This window comes from Equus przewalskii, chromosome 30 (assembly GCF_037783145.1).
Source record: "Equus przewalskii isolate Varuska chromosome 30, EquPr2, whole genome shotgun sequence".
Taxonomy (NCBI): domain Eukaryota; kingdom Metazoa; phylum Chordata; class Mammalia; order Perissodactyla; family Equidae; genus Equus; species Equus przewalskii.
Genome location: NC_091860.1, coordinates 26,350,464 through 26,373,708, shown reverse-complemented (window position 1 = coordinate 26,373,708; position 23,245 = coordinate 26,350,464). Strand labels below are relative to the sequence as shown.

Sequence of the window (23,245 nt, the reverse complement as noted above, 5' to 3'; positions counted from 1 at the left end):
CTTAACATGGTCATGCTCACCCTGGTCCCTATTTTTAAAGAAACCGTAGTGGGGAAACTCTGGCTGGAGTGACCCCTTTTCCTATCTCAGTCTCTGGTGCCTTCTTTGGCCTCATCGTCTTTTCTTCCGTTCCCTCCCCCCATCTTTACTCAAATAATTCAGATAATAACGAGGGTCCCATTCTATGTCAGACTCCCTCGTTCTCTCTCACAGTGAGAGACGCCTGCACTTCCATCTGCCTGGTGGAGCCAGTGAGTAAGGTCTGGCTCTGTGCAAGGCTTCCTGCGTTGATGTGCTTATGGGGGCAAGGGCGGCTCTAGTTTATGCAGTGACCACCCAGTGGCCTTATGGTTTTGGTTTCCAAGTGACTCCTGCTTTTTCCAGGGAGCTGCTTCTATGTACTGAGTCCCACATGGCCTTACTAAGTGGCTAGTAGATGTCAGAAAGTCAGATATTTCCCTATTTTTTGTCAAAAAGAGCTTGGACCTCAATTAGACACCAGACCCTCGGTCCCATAACTGGGAGACATAGGGAACCACAGAGCTTTTGGGAAGAGCTTCCGGTCTCAGGAGACACGGACGGGTGAGAATACTCCCTGGCTTTGAGGAGCACAGTCTGTTTTCGTGCATCGCTCCCGAGGCTGCTCTGAAATGCGTTGATTTCCGTGATTTGGGAGATAGCGGTGTCTGCCAGGCGGGCTCCACGGCCCCGTCCTGGCTGCTCTGTGCCCCGCGTCCTCCTCACGCCTCGCCTTGCCTGGCTGGCCCTTCCTCTGCTGCACAGTCTCTTCCCTAAAGGAGCTTGTACTTAATAGGGGCGATGACAACTGAACACACACCAAACAATACGAGGTAGCAGGTACTTAGAACCCCAGCAAGGGAAGGTTAAATTATTGTTAGGGTTCACAGGCAGGAGAGCACGCCTCGTTTTTTTTTTTTTTTTTTTTTTGAGGGAGGAGAGGGCAGTAGGTCGATGAGTAAGAAAAAGGAAAAACTTCATCAAGTGGATGGCACGTGAGTAGAGCTTTGAAAAATGGGTAGAGAAGGGAGAGGCTAGGGAGACGTATCGTATGAAGGAGGCCCAGAGGCGGGGAGACCCTGCGCACCGTCAGAGATGGACATGCAGGTGCCTGCCACGGGGACTCACTTATTCAGGAGACTGGACGTTAAGATGGGGAAATTCAGTTTATCAGTAAACTGGGTTACACGTGCGCTGTGGTGGCACAGACGAGGAAACAACTGATTACTCCGAGAGGCCAGGGGCATCTTCAGAGAGAAGGTGGCTTTGGAGGTGGGACAGTCACAGACCAAGGGTTCAGACTGCGCGGTTGAGGAATCTGAGAGATGAAGGCAAAATGCAAGTCTGGGGACACGTTATTCAGGCCCTAGACTCAGGATCTGGGCTTGCATCCCGCTGATAATGGGGACTTCTTGAGGATTTCAAAGCAGTGGAGTGACAGGTTTGCCTGTTAGAAAGGTGAATCTGGTGACTTGGTGGGGCTGTGGCCTTCAGAACAGCACATGCCCCCCAGGGGTCAATCAGATGGTGCAACGAGATGTGGGAAGAAAATAGTAGAACTTGTACTTATGCTGATTAAAAAAAATCTGGGGCCTGCCCCCTGATGTAAGCGTGCTCTGCCTCAGAGACCTGGGTTTGTGGGTTTGGATCCTGAGCATGGACCTACACCACTTGTTGCCACATGGCCACAACCCACATATAAAGTAGAGGAAGATTGGCAGGGATGTTAGCTCAGGGTGAATCTTCCTCAAGTGGAAAAAAAAAAAGAGGAAGACTGGCAACAGATGTTAGCTCTGGGCTAATCTCCCTCAGCCAAAAATAAAAAAAAAAAACACACAAAAAACTAAGAGTGGCACTAGTGCCCTCATTTAGAAGTTCACACAGTAACTGTGGGACCCCCAGGGAAGAATGGGGGTGTCATCTCAGGAGCATGGGGGTGGCTCTGCTCCTGCATTTGAGCTCAGCATATGGTAAGGGGTATTACTTGTATTACTAGCTCTCCGAAGGGACATCATTTATGCTGCACACCAGATTAAGGGGATCGGTGGATTCCATTTTCACAAACTCATTTTCACAAACTGGGAGTGCTTAAAAAGTTATCAGCAAAGAGGCTTGACCATAAGGCCAAGTAACGCAAACGTATGTCGACTGTAAGAAAACGGCAGCACAGAGGTCTCTCTCTCTCCAGGTATGAGCTCTTCGTCAGCCGCATTATAATGAGGCTAAAAACGACGATGACCTCTTTAGTTATGATAAGAACTTGGCTAAAACAAATCGGATGTATCAAAACACTGTTTGGAATTATGGACTTTATGCACTATTGTCAACAACGAACCTTGCCTTCGGTACACACTGTAAAGTCCGTGTCATAGTGTGCCTGTGTATCTTTCCCAGCTATGAAAGCCAAGAAAACTAAGAACTGAAAGAACCTAGGGAGACCTTGAAATCCCAGAATCATAAAGTGTTAAACCAAGATTTTAAAAAGTTATTTAATCTCATTATTTTAGTGAGGCATAAATATGTTTGTACTATTAATAAGTAGAATAAAATTTAAGTTATTTAAAATGTTTTTTGTTCATTCCATCTTCAGTTCAACCTGATTCTATTTGTTTTTATGCATGTTTCATAATGCAGACTATATTAGTTGGCGATAATGTATGAGATTCATATATAATAAATATACAAACACCAAGGATGCTTTTTTAACTGATGAAGGAAGGTGATCAAGAAGTTTGGAAATATGCAAAGAGGATGCACTGGCGGCAGGTGGATGGTGATGGAGAGGAAAGCCGGGCAAAAGTGTATCATTGGGGTACAGAAAAGACATACCAAGGGCCTGGGGTAGGAAAGCAACAGTAGGATGGGAAGGAATCGGAGAAGTCTTGGGAATGAAATCAAAGAGATTCACTTTGAGGATCGAGAAGGAATCAAGGGAGGTTCTTAACTCAGTCACAAGATGGGGGAGGGAGGAGAAGAGATGTGAGAGGTCCCTGGGGTCCAAATCTAGAAGGTCTTGGTGTTTGGATTTGGAAGGGGTAAGACAAAAGGAGAAGACTTGGATAATTCCTAGTTTTCAGGCTAGGGGACTGGATGGACATGTAATTCACCAAGAAAGGGGTAAAGGAGAAGCGGGCGGAGGGACCAAGTTCCATAGAGAGAGCGAGTTTGTTATGTTTGAAGGGCTGTGATGGTTAGTCGGACATCTCAAGTGGGAAAACGGTCACATGGGTCTGGGGCAAGAAGTTTGGGCTGGCCATATTGATTTTGGAGTTGAAGTCAAGTCATAAACACAGTTGCTCATGGAGGATGCACAGTAAGAAGAGAGGAAGACCAAGAATGGAACCGCATGAAGACAAGCACGCTTGAAGATGAGAGAAAGAGACTGAAGTTGCAAAGAGAGAAGGAAGTCATCAAAGCTAAATTCTGGAAGATGTAAGAGGAGTCAGAATCAGGAAAGAGGGGCTGCCAGGGAAGGGATATGGCATGAGGCGTTTGTAGACAGGAAAGTTAAAAGCTGTAATTTCGTGTTGACCAGAGGCCAATCTTGCATTTAAACAAGGTTGAATCAAAATTAAATACCACCACATGCAGGGCAAAGCCACATATTTCTTAGACTCAGGATGCCACAATTACATTCGCAAGGACAGGGGTTTCCTGCTAAGGCGTCACTGTCTATCAACCACTATCACCATTCACACATTTATTAATATAGTTATTAATTCTTCTAAAAGGTATTTATTAACACCTTAATGTGCCAAACCCAGGACTTGGTCCTTGGAAGTAAGAGGGACTAAGATCACATGTGACAAAATGGTATAGAACCAGACCCACCTCGTACCAACATCAACCTCCTGGTTTTGATATGGTACCATAGTTATGTAAGATGTGATTGGGGGGAACTGGGCGAAGGGTATAATATATATATGACTGATGTTTTTGTACTGTTTTTGCAACTTCTTGTGAATCTATAATTATTTCAAAATAAAACGTTTTTAAAAAAATGAATAAGAAGCAGCCCCTGACTTTAGAGCAATCATCCAGTAGGGCAGGGAGACTCAAAGATAAAAAGCAATGATGATAAGCGTCATGCTCTGGGAAGGACCACATGGTAGGAGGTATCTAATCTCCCCAGGCTGGGCACTGGGGAGGTGGCGGTGGCATTGGACTGATGGATGCCTTCTGAGCAAATGACATTCTTCCAGGGGCTCAGACATACAAGAGGAATGCTATTTTTTTTTTTTTTAACTTTCATAGGTTCTCCCATTTTATGCTTGCAATAACATTTGACATAAGTATTCTGTCAGCAGACTCCAGCGATCTCTCCATGTTCATGCAGTGGCAGCTTAGAAACCACAGATTAGGTTTTTCTGATCTCCAAATGAAATCACAGCACTGACTCAGGTGGACTCTCACGAGCCTGGTCAGTGTCTACCTGGTTCTTCACGGTTGTTTCCTCTGGTTGGTCTGAGCAGAGTGGATATGTTTTAAGGCTGGGCGTGGGGAGGGGCCGTGAATGATCTGCTGGGTCATTCAAGACTTGGAGAGAGGACGGAACTAGCAGGAGTCCCATCCCTACAAAATAATCACAGCAGCACACAGGGAAATACTCAGAAAGACAAACACAAATCCTGAGCCAAAATACTTAAAATCTTCCGGATTTTCATGGGAGGAAGAAGCAGTGGTGCTCGGCCCTGGTGTGTGGGGCGGGGAAGGGGCAGGCGTGGGCCTTTCCCGCAGTGCATCCCTACCTCTGGGGCGATGTAGTCAGGGGTCCCGCAGAAAGTGTTGGTCTTGGCATCTCCTAACATGTTCTCCTTGCACATCCCAAAGTCTGCGATTTTGATATGTCCGTCTTTGTCTAACAGGATATTATCTAGCTTCAGGTCCCTGAAAAGCAAAAGCAAAGCACAATCTCACTTTAGTCAATATAATTTTGGTAAAATAAAACTGCCCCATGAGGGGCGCCCCATTAGTCTGAGAAGTTGATGAGCGGGTGCTTTTCTGGTCCTCCTCTCCCCTCCCAACACCATTCCTCAGCCCACAGCTCCGTTCATGGGCTCCCTGCTCTTTCCTCCTTGACCAGTGCCTCATGCTTGGGACTTTGCCAACAGCCCTCTGTGGCCCAGGCCAGCTTTCTCTGGGCCCAACTCTGGTGGACTTTTGTATCTGCCATGCCCAGGGCAGCACCTGGCCCGTCTTCGGAGCTCAGTCTATATTTCTTGTATGAATGGCTGAGCAGGTGGTCAGATGGGGAATATGTTCTCTTTCCAGTGTAGCATCCTTCCTTTTTAAGAGGGGCCTTCGAGAAACAACGCCTGGATGTAAAGATACAGCTAGGGATGAGGTGTCGTCAGGGGTCAGGAGTTGTGATGTGTTTGGGGAAGGATGGTATTTGATACCACACAACACGTACCCATAACTAGTTGCGTACAAGGTGGGGTATAAAGAAACCTGATTCTCCAAGGGAATGGCTGGTTGCTGCTGATTCCTCTTTCTGATTAGCCAAGGAGTACAGCTCAACATAGTAACACAGAGAAAACACAGATCTGAGGCTCTTTATCCCAAGACCTAAAGAAAGACCTGAAACATTTACTCGCTTTATGCCATTTTCCAAGTATTTCTGTTTGCTTCTTTGTGGATAAATTATTCTGCACCTCATTCCACAACCAACTGAGGAAAGCTGCTCCCAGCTAAGAACAATTCTAGAACGAGAATCTGTCTGATGCTAGAACACCCTGTCAATAAGTTCCTCTTTCCTTAGAGAACCAATATTCTCGTAAGGCACCCATTCCATTTTGAGGTAAATGTAATGGATAAGAAGATTTACAAAAACAGATGAGCCAAATTATGGCTCCCTGTGACTCCAAGATCGCCTTCTGTTATTACACACAATACCCCGAATATCTGAAAAGTGACACCAAGTTTTCTCTTGTCTTTCCTTCACCAAGGTCAGGAACATCGTTCCTCACATGGCATGGTTTTCACACCCTTCAACATCCCGGCCCCTACCCTCCAAATATCGCCAATCTGTCAACTTTCTTCTTAAAATATGGTGCTGAGAATGGACCCAATATGCTCCAGATGTATGATCTCATTGGTGCAGAGGACGGTGGCCCTGTGAGCTTCCGTTATGGTCCTCCCGCCTCTTATCTCTGTGGTCTAAGCCATCGCTTAGAAGCTCCATGACAATAATGGTTAATATTGACTTTATCGTAAACTAATTCCTCCAGGTGTCTCTTTTTTTTCCCTACACAAACTGCCACGATACCAGTTTCTTCTCATCCTGTGCCTGTGAAACTGATTTTCCAGATCATCTAGGTACGTGTAGTACCTAGAAGAAATTGACATCAGTTTCTTCAAACTCTTATTTTTTCAATTTCTGTCAACGGCACTTTATGAATTCTAGTTTGTTATGTACCACCAGCTTTTTTCCCCTCTATGTTATCTGCCCATGAACTTCTGAACTTTCTGAAATTGACTTTAAGTCTCGGGGATGTGGTTGGTGACGGCTACCGTTGCCTTCCTTAGAGAGTGAAGACGACTTGGGAGACAGTGGAACATCTATTGTTTTACTCTGTTCCGTACAGAGAATTTGCTCAGAGTTCTCTTTTCAAAGATTCTGCTCCCAAAGACCTGGCATGTGTCCCTGTCTCCTTTACCCCAGTGGACTGGCTCAGAGGTGGATGTCTACTCAACTGGATCATTCGGTCTTTCTCTTTTGGGATGTTGGGGCTGTGATGGGGCAGCACTAATGTCTCGGTCCATGCCTGAACTGAGAAGGTACTTAGGATTGCTTACGGCATGTCCTCTGGCATGCTCTTGGAGGAAGACAAAATCAGTTTGCCAAAGGAGAAAAATGAAGTGGCTTGGCAAGAGCAGAGACAGAGGCCATGGAAACTCAGAGAGGAACAGAGATGGGAGAGAAGCTACCTTGGTTTCTGATGGGTCTGCGTCCTTGGTTCCAGTGTCTCAATGAGGCCGAGATTTTGCTTAAACAAAAGTTTGAGTGGTCTTATGTGACTTGTCATCAATATTCATATTAGTCTAAGGTTCCCATCACTATTTGTTTTGTCTCTCTCTTGTTAAACCGTAACTTTATGTGGGTGGAAATACGTATCGCTTGTTATTTGCTGTACTGTCACTGCTCTGACGAGAGTAGAGCCTGCATTGAGCATTCAGCGAATAACTGTTGAATGAATTCATCGCCAGCCAGTGATTATCAGTTGCAATTAAGTCCTGAGTGACTGTTCCCTTTCACTGTGTTCTCCACCTTCTGGGAGAGTAAACTAGCCAGAGAGAGGAGAATATGGAGTGCAGCTCTGTTCCAGTGGAGTGGCAATGTTAGCAGATGTCCCCAGAGTTGACATCTTCCATCTGGGCCAGCTTGCGGTCTTCATAACCACCACTGTGTCACAGTTTCTGCCTGACTGAGTGGCCCGGATGTCTCCAGGATAGGTGAATATATATCTCACATTCATATCAGCATGGTTCTATTTCTCTCATCCTAACTGAAATGCTGTCACACTTTCATCATCGGGACTAAAGACTTCCGATACATCTAAGTCTTCTCCTTAGGTCTTCTGCCTTCCTCTTCCTTCGTTTTAATCAAATACTCTTTCATTGTGACTTACGGATTATATTCCAGTAAATCCAATTATGGGCTGTATTTAACTCCTCATTCTAAAATTGGAGCTTCATTTTCTAATCCAAACTCTATGCAATACTGATACCATTTTGGATTTCTGCTATATGAAACACATTGCGTCATTTATAGCCACATATATATGTTCTTAGACATTTGGCTGAAAGATGGTTTTGGGGTCATCCTTAGGGAGCCAGATATCCAGTTGCAGTGCTATACGTGGATCTTAAGAACAATGAACATAGTATCTAATATTTGTATCAGGTTTTCTGACTTTCACATGCATTTTATCATCTGATTCTCACATCTGCCCTTTGATCTGGAATTATTATTTTTATTCTTATTTTTCTGGCTGAAAACATAGGCTCTGAAGTGTTATGTGATCTGTTCCAGCTCACAGACAGTCAATGAGCTACGATGCAAAGCCAGGCTTTGTCCTCTTTTCCATCCCCTTAAACCAAGCTTTCCAGGTCTTTCTCACTGAATTGGTCCTGGTAAGACATCCAGAGTCTTCTGTGACTGCAAAGGGGCATTTTATCAGATTCTAAAAATAAATGTTCTCTGGGCTTCAGGTTAGGAAAACAAGCTTCATGTCCAAGTTTTAATCCACCCTCTAAAGCGGGCCAGGTGTGTTAGGGGTCATTGGTGGTTGGGAATGGGAAAGGTCCAGAAGTTTCCCTTGCAAAGCCAGACTTCCACTGGGGTAAGGACTGAGGGCAGAGGAAGACTAACTGGAAAGGCCACAGAACCCAAAGGCCACAGTGCTCATGGGTACATCAGCTATTTACTCCTCACATATACCTCACAGGACACCAGGACCCACAAGGGAACTTCAGAGTCCAGGTCACCTGGTGTGACTCTGATAAGAACCCGTCTGCCCGAGGGGCAGCACATCAAGGCGTCAGGTGTAACAGAAAATTCAGTGGAAGCCTTTCATTTAGTTGTGTGGTCAACGTAAGCAAAGCTTTTCCATTTGGAAGAGGCAGAGTGGGAGTTAGAAGGACCAGCTTCCAAATCCCAGCTTTATGGCTAAGTAGGTCAGCTAAGCCACGTCCCCTCTCTGAGCCTCCGATGGCTCAGCTGTAAAATGGGTACCACGATGCCTGCCCTGCTGACCCCACAGGACTCAAGTGAGCTTCGAATCAGATAATCCATGTGAAAACATTTGTAAGCAGCTTCAAATACATGGGTTGGGCCCAGTGTTATCACTGATTATCATCTGAAGGTCCCTGTCAGTTCTAACATTTCTAAGATTTGAGATTCTAGATTCTTCTCTTTCTATATCTGCATATTTTCCAGCTCCTTGTTTTTAAATTTAACCCAAACCAGGGCTGAGGCATCATTTAAGATGCCACTGCTTTTACGATTCCACCAGCAGATTGTCAATGATGATGTTGCCACCTGCTTCCCCAAGTTTCGGCCTCAATTCTTGTGACTGCCTGCCAATGGCCTTCCCAATAAAGCTGACACATTGGTCTAAGATTCCTCCACTTCACCTCCTTCCTCCATTTCCACACCTTTTCTGGAGTCACCTCTTCCATTTGCAAAGCCTCTGTCCCTTTAAAAAAAAATCCACTTTCTGATAGGAATGTTCTGTTGGCAAACCTTCACCCGATTCTGATGATACCTTCATTTTTCTTCCCTTTGGCACTTATGTTAATTAGAATCTTATTCACTCGGACTTTTTTTAGAGTGTGCTGCTTGTATCTTTTCATGTACTTATATTTTACCTCCAAAAAACCCCAAATGAAACAAAATAAAAACCCAGATAGTGGCTTCACTAGGTGTTCAGGAGTTGGGACTTCTCTTGCTTTTGTGGCCACCGCCATGCTTAACAAAGGGCCACGTATTCAGTGGACAGTCTACCTTACCGGTCGTAATGGGTTGAATGGTGTCCCCCTAAAAGGTAAGTTCATATCCTAACCCCCAGAACCTTGGGAACGAGCCCTTATTTGGGAAAAAGGTCTTTTGCAGATGTAATTAAGGATCTTGAAATGACATCGTCTTGGATTATCTGGGTGGTCCCTAAATCCGATGGCAAGAGTCCTTATAAGAGACATGGAGAAGAGACACAAGGAGAAGAGGGGGCCCCGTGAAGATGGAGGCAGAGGCTGCAGTGATGCAGCCGAAGGCAAGGAATGCACACAGCACCCGAAGCTGGGCGGGGCAGGGGACGGTTCTTCCCCAGAGTGTTCAGAAGGAGCGTGGCTGTGCTGACATTTTTATTTTGGACCTCTGGGCTCCGGAACTGTGAGGGAATACATCTCTGTTGGTTTAAGCGATCAAGTTTGTGGTACTTTCTTACGGCAACCCTTCAAAATGAATACACCTCTTTTGGGCACAAACCCAGAAATCGTAATCACAAGTGGCCAGAAGAAGAAAATTGATAGAATCTCCTCGTTAGTTCAGTTGCCAGGTGAAAAGTGCAGGTCAGCGCAGCTACACATGGCAGCTGAATAATTTCTTAAGGCAAGCCCGCCTCAGCGCCAGTGTCCTTGCTAGATGACCTCTCCTCGGTTTCAACTGTTTCATGATGTCTCTCAAGGATCTCCAACAACCTCAGTGAACAGATGACTAAATAAACCCAATATTCTTTCTTATTGGTGCATAAGGAGCCTTAGAAAACAACATTTCCTGCACATGGACATAAAGAGCTGTAAAATGGGTCCAATTTGTTTGTCATATTAAAGACACTTATGGACCCTTATTGGTCTTTTTCTTTGGAGTGTCAATAATTTACAAGATGAAATGATAGAAGCATTGTGATATGCAGAAATAGACTACACTGGGGCATGCAGGTTTTAGTCTCATGAGGTCCCTTTCAGCTCTAAGATCTCTCTCTGTCTCCAGTCTTCCTAAGTTTTTCTCCCTCCCTCCCTCCCTCCAACCATCCACCCCACACAATCTACTGAGTGCTCTGGTATAGGTGCATTTTGGTATGTTGTAGGCATTACAGGTATAAAGAGAAAATTTTAAAAAATGGGTTCTGATCAGGGTTTTTTGATGTTCCGGTGAGTATTTCTCAGTTTCCTGAAGATTAAAGAATGGTATAAAACAGTTTTTTAATCTATCATTTTGTAGATAGACTCCCCTCTCCCCACAAAAAACCAAACTATATCCAAAGGTTGCCAAAGACACAGCTTAAGAGGAATGACTTCCCCGATCCCCCAAAGTATTTAGTTCTGTGACTCTAAGTAGGGCAGCCCTCCCTTGGCTGTACCCTCTGGAAATGGAGAGGTTCCCTAAGTGCATTTTCAATCTGCTCTGTAAGCACCATAGCTTGATACTGACCACCTCTGATGGAATGCTTCTGGACTGTGTTATACACAGTTTGGTGCCATCAACAATTGGGTGGCACATCATGTAACCTGTATTGATGACTCCTGGTCGTTATTATGGCCACTTGCCACAGAAGAGCATATAATCCTGCTCACCCGGAGCCTTTCAGTTGTCTTGTATTTCCCTTTAGGCCAGATTCTCTGTTGTCACTTCAGCTGGGGTCCCTCTGCTGGCCTCCAGCAGCTCGGCCAGCCTCCTGCCTAACTCCTTTCTTTTTTTTAATTTGTATTTTTTCCCCTTTAATCTGGAGTGAGTTGGAAACCAGACAACTACGCTTTTGAAGATTTGTATGTTAAACAAGTGTCAACCACATTTTGAGAAAAGAAGTAAGGAGATGCGAGTACAATAACTTTCTGCTAAGGATGTGAAATGATGCGTCTAACAGAGAACATGTGGATGGACATCTATTTGTGAAAGAGGGTACATGTGGCGTCCTGCGTGCTTCTACGAGGTGTAGGCTCCTGGGTCTCCGTGGGTGTGTGTGAGTGTTCAAGGAAGACCCCCCCCAACAGAGAACATGCAATAAGCATTTCTAGGTGACTCAAAGCAGATACAGGCAAAAAGAGACACGAAGGAGACAGGAGAGAGAGAAAGCAGTGATAAGACGCCCAAGAGAAAGAAGAGCAATGGAAGAAAATGCGAAAAACAGAGGTCAGAAGGAAGAGAAAATAAGGACGAGAATAGAGAACAAAAGAAGATCAGAACCTTCCTGCTTCTGCGACTGGAATCTCTGACTCGGTTGTTTTTAAAGCATCATCTGTGTTATCACGATGGGCAGGAAGCCTGCGTGTGGAACTTTCTGTCACAAAAGCACACTGGCCGTTTCACGTCACTAAAGTACAATTGATTGAGTGAGCGGGAAATCCAGCTATCTCAGCATCTGTTTGCAAAGAGTCACATTTACCTGTAGACAATGCCCTTGGAATGGAGGAACTGCAGCCCGAGAATGATTTCAGCAGCGTAAAACCTGAGGGAAGGAAAATCGAGGTTCAGTGTGGATGCATGGACGGGACGACAGGAAATCCCCGTTTTCTATAGGGTGCTCTGCTAAGCGCGCACGCATATGTTGTATGTGTACACACATACTTCTGTTTAATCCCAAAAAGAGGAAGACGTCATGCACACCACGTGTCCAGCCTCAGTCCCGAGCGTAGAAAACAGCTGGTATCTTTAGCTATCCTACCTGTACCTACTGATTATTCTTATAGATGAAACTCTAATGCTCAAACTGTCATTTCTTTTTGAGATTGGCCCTGAGCTAACATCTGTTGCCATCTTCTTTTTTTCTTCTTCTCCCCAAAGCCCCCCAGGACATAGTTGTAGATTCTAGTTGTAGGTCCTTCTGGTTGTGCTGTGTGGGATGCTGCCTCAGCATGGCCTGCCTGATGAGCGATGCCATGTCCACACCCAGGATCCGAACCGGTGAAACCCTGGGCTGCCGAAGTGGAGCATGCAAACCTAACCACTCGGCCATGGGCCAGCCCTACAAACTGTCATTTTTTTGCAAATAAAACATACACAAACATTGAATGTAAAGAGTACAGTGTAATAGGAAAATCAGTTTCCCTTTTATTTTAAACTCTGCCTGGAGACCTTAGACCTGTATGCAGGGTCATTCCAAAGACACCTGGCTTGTTCATGTGCAAGGAATGTGCCCTGTGACGGGAGGAGGGGATGTGAGAAGATGGGAGGGGAGACGTTGCTCCCCATCTTCCACGATGGCAGACTCAAAGGAAATGAGTTTGCACCATCACTAGTGGGATTAAAGTTAGAGAGAAGGGAGAAGTTCCCGGAAGTGAGGTTTGTTGGGTCTCAGAGAAGAATGCAGAACTCCCCTTCCTGGGAGGCATGGAGGGCACAATAGATGGCGTGTGTCTGTGACGGCTTTCATGCCTTACAGGGCTGGAGAGGATGGTCAACTGGGAGAATCCTTTCTAGCACAGAAAGTGCCCGATGATATCTCCACTGTAGAAATCCCATAAAATGCTCTCCGGGCACTTTGCTGATGGTTCCTGGAGGCAACGAGATCAGCAGTGTGCTACCTGCTGGATTTGACAAAATGGCCATTTCGGCCAGGACTTCTGCAGGAGCCGGTGGAACAAGTCCATCTTTCAACCCAGCTCACCCTAAACCACTTCAAGTGTTCATCTGGGGTGAGTGAAAGATTACTGAGCATCAAGCAAAGAAAGCCAGTGCGGACCCACATTTTTAAGTGAGCCTGGAGGCACGGTTTTCTTGTTGTTGAATGTCATGGTGGTTTTATTACTCAGGAAACGGGGCCCACGGGAGGAAGACTGGCAGGGGTTTTGGGGTCCCCGTGGCAGGCACGCCTGTTCAACGCAGCCTGCTCGATTTTGCTTGTGTCTCGGGTTGCTAGATGCCAAAGATGGTGAAGATTTATTCTCAGAGGAAGTGCCCCTCCCGGTTTCCTATATTCATGCCCCGGAGCCAAATGCTTTATGCCGTCACATCCACATCAAGGCTTCCCTTTGGGGCCTCAGTTCAAGCTTCCTCCCCATGGCCACCCTTCAGATCTGTGTGCCATTATTCGACTGCTCCCTTTCAAAGGGCAAAGATTTGCTTCTGTGGTCAGATTATTTAGAAGCCCGATGCATTGGGGCAGTTCCTTAAGACACTAAATCGTCGATTTCAAAACACAGAGAAATCAAACAAAACCGACTTGAATTTAAGCTTCACAAACTCGAGAAATGGTTGCCTCGCTTGCTGTGTTTCTGGGGGACGTGGGCCTGCCCTGAGGTTGAGACACGCTGAGTGAGGGAGCAAGAAAATGCCACGCGGGAAAAGTGTTCCGTGGGCACTGTGGGGCCTTGGGACCATTGAAGACCAGGGAAAAACCCCAACCCCTCAAAAGGGTTCTTACGTTGCTCTGGAAAGATCGAACTTGTGGCAGTTCTGGATGTGGTACATCAAGTCCCCTCCGTTGAGATACTCCATCACAAAAAAGAGGTTTTCCTACAGCAAAACAAAACAATCCCAACTTTTAGATTCTTTCAGAAGAACCCATTCTGTCTTGAAATCACTTACAAAAGCCTGTCAAAATAATTTAGCTGATCTACAGCGTTTCCGAACCCCCAAAAGCCTGGGGAATCTGGGGGAGCGGTACATGTAAAGTTGGGTAGGATGCTTGTATGCTGTGATCCAGCAGATGGGGCACAGCACAAGGAAGGCTCCAAATGGACTTGCCCCCCTGACAGTGGGATGGTGTCAGGCACTTGGTGGGGGCTGATCGTATACCTACTGAAGTTGGCAGCATGTGGGATGGGAAAGAGAATACAAATCGTGGGCTCTGACTCCAGGGCAGGGCTGGAAAGCATTCATTTAACACTCAGTAAGTAGTTCTGAAAATAGTTTATGGGCCCGGCACTGTGGCCAGAGTCAGAGTGGGATGCTCAATCCTGTCTCATCCATCAAAGATGCTGAGACACAGTGCTGCCTTCAGGGAGCTTACAATCAAGTCCGGTCTCATTTCTCTCCAGTCCCACCTTCACTTGTCGCAAGCCACGGCTTATGAGCCAGCGTGTTGCTCCTTACAGAGGACACCATGCACGTTCTTAGAGGTTGTGCCCTTGAACGGCAGCCCTGAAAAGCAGGGCTGACTAGTCTTCGGCTTGTGGTCAGAGTGTCAGAGGTAAGTATGTTAACAACACTTTGAGCACCTCGATTTCGAGAGTCCTCGCGAACCACAGAATTAGTAATCCAAAAAGTGTGGAGACATTTGGCGTGTCTGTGCATGAATTTGCACCTGCAAACCTCACCTGGGTGACTTATTAACAGAATTAACCTTTAAGTTTTGACGTGAGACTAACCGAAGCCCTGAAGCACAGGAGGTGACGATACAAATGGTGTTCTGGTCTGAGAGTGACACACACTGCCTGCCATTTGTACTGAGGTCAGGTCTCCACAGAACTGGGAAACGAGGTAGTGTGGCAATTATCTCAATAATTTAGGTAAAGCTAAGTGTCACGCATTTTCCCAAGTTGACCTCAGATCGAATTTACTGGTTCCATGTATCTTTAACTGGAGCCCACTCTTTCTCTTGTGGACAGGCCAAAATTCTCTGTTGACATAAATCCCAACTTAACATTGATATTTCAAACACAATTTGAGATTAATCATTTGCTGCATCTGTACACACCTGCTTTCTCATTAGCACATCTTCCTTCTAGCTTTTGTTCTCACAGGTACCGTGCGAACAGCTTATAACTGTTACCTTTTTACCCCAAACTGTGAAGGCCCATGCACACGCAGTGGTGGAATCTCCTAAGGACTCAGGAGAATCAAAGGGATTAAAGCTTCAAGTAGGACCACTGATGCCGGTGCTCAGATGAGAGGTTCATCTGAAGTGTTAGGATGCTTACAAATTCCCGTAAACGTTGAAATTTCAGAACTTACAAATCGCAGGTTTGGACTTGGAGAAAGTGGGGTAAGGCTGGAGGCGCGAGGTCCACCCTAATTTCTCCACATTCCTAGCACAGAGGTCCCGTCGTTCTCACGTCTACATCAGACTCTGCACCTCTGGTGAGCGCTGGGGGCTGAATTTGTGCAGGGAAAGAGAGTCTACCAGGTTACGGGGTGAGGTTGATGTTTACCGCCATGGGCATTCCAAGAAGACGCCCCTGCCGTAGTGATTGTTAATTGAACAGTAATGGAGATTTACAGCATGTTGGATGCCACGCTTGATCCTACTACAAGATTTTACGGCTCTACAATAAATCTTTCAAAACAGTCTCTTCTAGTTTTCGTCTTTCTATTAAGCCGGGGGCACTGACAAAAGTCCATGGATGGTCTTTTGTTATTTATGATGGTGTTTTGCTTCAGTGGAAGCCTGTGGTTTGGGTGAATGCCAGCTAAAACGTGGGCTTCTTAAAAGGGGGAGAAGGCAGCCTCTGCCTGGAAGTCCAGCTCGGGCGGGCAGGATGGGGCGACCTGTTATCCCCCTAGAGGGTGCTGGTCTGAGGACTTCTGCCATCTTCTAGGGCCTTCTGATAGCTATTTGGGAGTCTTGGGTTCCACTCATCCAGGGAACTATTGGGTTCACTCTGGGCCCAATGAGATGGCTCTGTGATGAAATTACCATAAACGTATGCCCACGCAAACCCTGCAGTCCTGGGGTTTGGGTCTGAGGGTCACATTTTGAAAGGCAGATACACCTTTTAAAAGTGGAGTCCCAAATCCCGGTCATCAAAATTAAATATAAAGACAATAGACTCAAACTTTCATAAATGGCTCAGGAAGGAGGGCTCAGAGCCGAAGGTGACCTCCTGCTGACCTGGAACCCTGCAGGACCACTATCAAAAAGAAAAGTTGGGGCCAGCCCAGTGGCGCAGTGGTTAAATTCGCACGTTCTGCTTTGGTGGCCCGGGGTTCGCCAGTTCAGATCCCGGGTGCGAACATGGCACCTCTTGGCAAGCCATGCTGTGGTAGGCGTCCCACATATAAAGTAGAGGAAGATGGGCATGGATGTTAGCTCAGGGCCAGTATTCCTCAGCAAAAAGAGGAGGATTGGCAGCAGATGTTAGGTCAGGGCTAATCTTCCTCAAAAAAAAAAAAAAGAAAAGTCTACCCACTGGAAAAACTCTGGATTGGGCCAGGTAGAACCAAACCCAGAATGACAAGACTCAAGGCAACTGTGAAGACCATAGGCTTTGCCCTTACTCAGCTCAGATTGCCTCTATTTGTGATCTTGGAGAAGTCACTTAACCTCTCCTGAGCCTCATATCCTTCATTTGTGAAATGGAGGGAATAATATTCCCACCTCATAGGGTTGACATGAGTATTAAATGAGATGATACGTGTATAAAGCTAGCTCAGAGTTGGCACTCAGCATGCACCTGATAAACTAGAAACCATTTAAAAGCTGGTCCAAAAGACAGCAGATGAGAAGAGCTAAATAAATGAGGAGATAGTCCACGTTCACAAATAGGAAGACAATATTGCCAAGATGTCAGTTCTTCCCAGCTTGATCTATAGATTCAGTGCAATTCCAATCAAAATCCCAGGGAGTTATTTGGTGGATATCAACAAACTGATTCTAAAGTTTTGTTTTTTTTTTAAGAGGCAAAAGAGCCAGAATAGCCAACAAAATTTTGAAGGAGACAGAGTTGGAGAACTGACACCACCCGACTTCAAGACCTACTATAAAGCTTCAGTAATCACGACAGTGTGGTCCTGGTGAAAGAACAGACAAGTAGACCAATGGAACAGAATAGAGAGCCCAGAAATGGAGCCCCATAAATAGAGTCAACTGATCTTTGACAAAGGAGCAAAGGCAATCCAACAGAGCAAAGATAGTCTCTGCAGGAAACGGTGCTGGACATCCACTACATATTAAAATGTTTCCACATTTCTGAATTTGGATTATGTCCTATAGAATATATTTGCATGATGTTAAAAAACAAGCAAAAAAACTCCAGCAGCTGCTTCCCAGAGAAAGAATCTACACAGTCCTGAGGCTCTTGAAATAAAGAGGACCACAGGAAGTTAGATCTTCGATGCTGTCCTTTCTGTTCCAATCAGCAGCTGAGAGAAAATGCAGAGCATGCTAGTGGGGGGGAACGTGGGCTTGCAACCCACATCACACCAGCGTAGCCCTCTCTTCTTTTTGCCTGGGTAATACATTAACTGATGCCAAGGATTCTTCTGGGGAGTGAGAATTGAAGTGGTGATGGTGTTGGGGGATGGGACACTCCATATCTGCCCTAGACTTAGAATTGGTCAACAACTCCTGGCACAGCATTTGTGGAGTGCAAACTCTCGTCTCTGTGCTGTCACTAACTAGCTGTGTGATCAGGTCATTCCTGGGCCTCAGTCTCAACCTCTGAAAAATGAGATGTACTGGTGAGACCCTTGACTAAATTGCCCTTTACTGGCCTAAAGACCCCTGATTTTCACCATACACACTTTCACTTTTTTTTCCTTTTCCTTGGGGGAAAAGATGAAATTAAGAAACTGTGACTGTTGAGTACAAGACCCATGCCGTGCTTCCCAAATGATCAAATAAATATTGGCAAGAGGATGTTATGCTCGCAAAATTCTTAGGAGAAATCTTTGTCCGGAACAACACATATTTGAAGTATAATGAAGGAATAGAGATGAGCCTTCCTCAGAGGAGGTAAGCTTTATGCCTAGGCTCATTATGGCCCACATGACACCCCAAAGAAGGTCATACAATAGCAGTCAGAGGGCTTCCTCGCACTGAAGTCGTCTCCTGGTTATGCTCCTAGAGCTTGGCCATTGGTTGGGGGCAAATAGCTCTGTGTCCCGAGGGTCCTGAGCTTTCACAATTAATTTAACCCCACCACAGGCCAAGAGCTTAAAGCAGAAGAGGTTGGAATAGACTATGGTTTAGCACCATTGAATAGACCACAGGAGTGGCAGGAGATTAATTTTTTGATTGGTCTTCGTATTTTGTTTCCAAGTCGTGCATCTTATTCTCTTAGGAGGAACTCAAGCAGGCCTGCCTAGAGAAGAGTATTCTCTCTGATTTCTGGAAAGAATCAGAACAAAGTTGCAGAACTGGATCATTTCTAGGATTCTCGCCGAGTCCAAGTATTCGGTGAGTTTTTTTTCACTTGCCCATTTCAGTGGCAAAAACAGAACATTTTGTCAAGTAGTTACTTGGAAAACTGAGTTTTATAGTCAGAAGGTGGCCTTATTTAACCAGTTCCCTTCAGGAGGAAACACACACTAAGGTTCCCAGGACCTCTGTGGGTATCAGCTGACTGCCTTGTAAGGAGAGCGTTCCTATAAGGCTCCTGTCCATACCGGTCATGGTCTTCAGAGTGAGTTCCCTGAGTGTCCTTCCGCCATCCACTGACTTTATTACTGAGGCACTGAGCATCCTGCCACCCTGTCAAGGAAGTAGGTTTTGCTTGGGTTTTGACAATCCAATGACATTAGGGCCACTGGAAGAAGTGATTCACTGAATACCTCTGGCTAACAAGAAAGCATTCGATACACCATTCGAAAACATTGATTTCTCTCTCAACTCGCCAGCTTACAAATATACCTATGGCATGCATGCTGTCTGGATGCTGGACCATAGAAACAAGATAGTCAGTTATTTATTGCTCTGCTGTGATTTTCTGACAATTGAAGACAATAATTGACACCAATATCCTGTAGATTGACGGGTATTCAAAACTCTGTGGCTTTTTTTTTTTTGTGGTGCTTTTTAAAAATGATATTTATTGGGGGCCGGCCCCATGGCCAAGTGGTTAAGTTCATGTGCTCTGCTTTGGTGGCCCAGGGTTTCACTGGTTGGGATCCTGGGCATAGACATGGCACCGCATCAGGCCACGCTGAGGTGGTGTCCTGCATGCCACAACTAGAAGGACCCACAACTAAAATAAAATATACAACTATATACTGGGGGGATTTGGGGAGAAAGAGCAGAAAAAAAAATGAAAGAAGATTGGCAACAGTTGTTAGCTCAGGTGCCAATCTTTAAAAAAAAAGTATTTATTATATTCTTGCAAAATCATTTAAGTATATATATATATTGAGCACCCAAAAATTCAAAATAGCCTAGTGTTTTTGCAAAGAATTCTGTGTTTGTGCACAAAGTACTGAATTTTCCAGTTTCTACAATCATCTTTCATTCCGTGGTTGATGGAACTGTATGGTTGGTTCTCGTGTGTTCTTACAAAAATATGAGACAGCACTTTAGGGAGATGCGAAAATCTAAATTCCTTTGTGAAATATCTATATAAAATGTAGCTGTAAAGGTGATTTATACTGGTATAAAGAAGGAAGGGAGGGCAACACTGTATACAAGGATAAAAATATTCAAATAGTTTGCTAATCCAAGAACTAGGAAAAAACCATTTTTCAGAGGACTGGTGTTATGTACTAATTTCAGTGGTATTCAAGGCCAAATCATTTAAATCATTCTGGTCTAAATTTAACCAAGACATTGCCTGGAATCTCTACCTTTGTGACTCCCGTCCTTTGTACTCGCACCATCGCCACACTGAGTCTCAACTGGTGTCAGAAGTGGAGGTGGGTCCCCCAGAGGGTAGACTACCTCAGCGGAGGTTTACGTCTTTACTTCTAGGTACTGTCTCCCAAAAGCAAGGTAGGTGAGAATTACAACCTGCGAGAGCTGCCTTTTTGACATCCTCAGCCCTGTGGTCATGAAGATATGGAGGGGCTTCCTGCCTGGAGGGAGACCACTGAACCAGGGGCAGGGCTACCTAAGCTGGGTGCTCAGAAGGTGCACCCCAGATGGTGGCAGAGCTTGCACCCTGGTTGGCACACCTGCTGGCTTACCCAGACATCCCACGGGTGTACTTACACACCCTCTGTCAGTTTGGTCACAGCAACACTCAATTCCTTAGGTATGCTTCTAATTTAGAAGGCTGGAGCAATTCTGAATCTGGAGTACTTTATCTATTACTTTCTTCTATATTGAGCTATAAATTAAAATATCCTAGAAAACAGGCTTATTTCTTATTTCATAGGGAACATGCCATCAAAAAAACCCCCAACAGATAATCATATATGTACTTTTTTTTTTTTGGTGAGGAAGATTGGCCCTGAGCTAGCCTCTATTGCCAATCCTCCTCTTTTTTTTTGCTTGAGGAAGGTTGTTACTGAGCTAACATCTGTGCCAATCTTCCTCTAATTTGTACGTGGGACATTGCCACAGCATGGCTTGATGAGCAGCATGTAGGTCCGCATCTGGGATCCAAACCCATGAACCCCAGGCTGTTGAAGTGGAGCATGCAAACTTAATGACCTTAACCACTACACCACTGGGCTGGCCCTGGTGCACTTTTTATATCCAGAGAGTGCGTGTGTGTGTGTGTGTGCGTGTGAGAGAGAAAGAGAGAGAAATGGCTGTCTGTAGACCAGCCAAATCATTCATTAGTGCCTGCTGACATTTCTACTGTAAAGTCTAATTAGCAAAATTCTCTGCCTTCAATGGATCCATTAGTATGTGTCAGAAGGAATGTACCTGAGTTTCAAGAGGTTTGTACCTTGCAACAGGAACTCAGGCTAGGTTCATATTTGCTGATTTACTTGTCCCACAGCATCTTCTTGCATTAACTAACCAATTATTTTCCTTCAACACAGAAGTACAAATAGCACTCCAATTCATGAATTTTAAAATTGTTTTCCCTGCTAGGATTAGGTCTCTAACAAGAGGAATACTGCAGTCAGACCTATGGACTTTGCCACCAAACTGAGTTTGAATCTTGGCCCCCTCCTTAACAGCTGTTTGACCTCTGATGCCTGGCTTACCCTGTAGGGCCACATAACTTTCTTTATCTGTAAAATGGGGATAATAACAGTGTCTGCTTCATAAAGTTGCTAGGAAGATTAAATGAGCTAAAATATGCAACGTGCCTAGAACATGGACTGGCACACAGTAAACGCTCCAGGATCATCAGCTGCTGTGATGATATTTACGACGATAGTTATAATTATATACGAGACACACGCACGTACATGTTAGAAGTATATATTCACACCCACAGAAGGGTCTCAGGAACGCATTGAGTTTTAACATGAAAGGCAACTTTTAAGGAACATAGGTTTGATGTGAAAAGGACCTACTCTGCCGAAGATTTTCAAGTTTCTAAATTATCACTGCTATAAAGAAAAACAGATGCAGGAAAGAAAAAGATGAAAGGAAATACTCAAAAATCCTTCCTCTGGGTGCCTTTGAACAATATAACTAGGAACGACTCTGTTCTTTTTATAACACTTTTGCGTATTTTCCAATTTTTAAAGTATATTTTGGTATAATTACTTTTATAATTAGGGAAAACAAACTTTACTTAAAAGTTGTAAGTGTAATTACTTTTATAATCAGGGAAAATGTTAATGAATTTTACTTAGAGATTATAAGTGATTTTTCTGACACTTTATGTTTATATGGTAGAGAGTCTCAGTATTTGTAAGGGGCTTTGTTATTCTTGTTCAGATTTAGGCTACGAAGAGCAGATTCCCCAAAGTATAGGAACAGCTGAAGCCTTCCACTCTAGTCTATATATCAGTTTCAACAAGGTCTGCAATAAGTCTGATTCCTCGATAGATTCAAAGGAGTATTGCTACTGGTTGTGCTGGCATGGAAATTTAGATGAAGCGTGTGATATAAAGGAAGGTGCTGTCTTTCGTAGCCCACCTAGGTGCAAACTAGCAGGTTAAACATTATGAAGGAAGTATGACCAGGCACGGGGTAGTAGTCTGATCTGACGAAAATACTTTAAAATCACTTTTGAGCCAAATAATCCAAAGAGAATGATTCTTTCAAGAAAGAAACAGAATAGCAGAAAGACCTAACAAGGGAAGTGTCATTAAAGTAAAAATCTATGTTCACCGTATGAAAGAAAAATGTTTAAATGCAAGATTAAAGCGATAGATTTAACAAAGTCAGTTGTGTCGTTCTCACAGGACTGTGTTTGCATACACAAATATCATTTAGAGAAGCGGAGTCCTGGGGCTGTCGACATATACCAATATTTAAAACTTAAGATAATTCTTTAAAAGGACATTTTGTGAACGGATATTCTAGAATTAGTGAAGGGAGGCTTGCAAAGGTGGACTCAAAAGTTATTTCAATAGATCTAGCTTCTACACTGCCTTCTTAGAATGATTAAATTTCTTTTAACAAGAGAAAGAAAATAAAGAGCATGGAAAATAATTTAGTAATGACAATTCAATATAGCTAGTCAGATACGGAATAAGTGAAAGAACAGTTGCCAAGTGTGCATATGCTACTGGATAAATGAGAATTGCAGAGCATTAAAGAAATGAGCTAATGATTTTTATCAAGCCAATAACAATTAATTTTGAAAAGACACAGAGACCTTGGCAAATATCATGCAAATAAGGTCAGGAAGACAGTCTCCAGCTCCAGAAAAAATAAACTGGGAAAAGGTGGAAAAGAATAACTGTAGTCATTTTTTCTAGGTTTTTTTTCCATCAAAGGCTAGTAAATTAATAAATTGTATACAAGAAAAGATTTGCAATGTCTAAAGAAGAAATAAAATTAGAATCAAAATATTTATTACAAAATATCTAAGTATACCAGTACTCCTTTCAGAGTATCATGTGTTAAGCATATGTAATAAATGCTGCAACATCCAAGATGATAGTGTAACAGTATTGCAACCGGAGAGGAGAATTCAGCCCTACTTTGGGAGGTATCCTATTACAGCCAGTGGAAAGAGCTGGGAAGGGCACCCTGGGAGACAACGGGGAGCCAGTCCCTATCCA

At 44.4% G+C, this 23,245-nt stretch overlaps 1 protein-coding gene across 3 annotated transcripts in view; it reads right to left on the bottom strand.

Annotated features, from left to right (window-relative positions):
* The window catches only part of PRKCQ (protein kinase C theta), a 119,618-nt gene that overhangs the window by 14,499 nt on the left and 81,874 nt on the right, over positions 1 to 23,245 (bottom strand). For all 3 annotated transcript variants that reach the window (XM_070601873.1, XM_070601874.1, XM_070601875.1), the window contains exons 14-16: positions 13,881 to 13,972; positions 11,904 to 11,966; positions 4,767 to 4,905 (exon numbers count right to left, since the gene is read on the bottom strand). In XM_070601873.1, the coding sequence (XP_070457974.1) occupies positions 4,767 to 4,905; positions 11,904 to 11,966; positions 13,881 to 13,972 (294 nt within the window). The remainder of the gene's footprint in view (positions 1 to 4,766; positions 4,906 to 11,903; positions 11,967 to 13,880; positions 13,973 to 23,245) is intronic.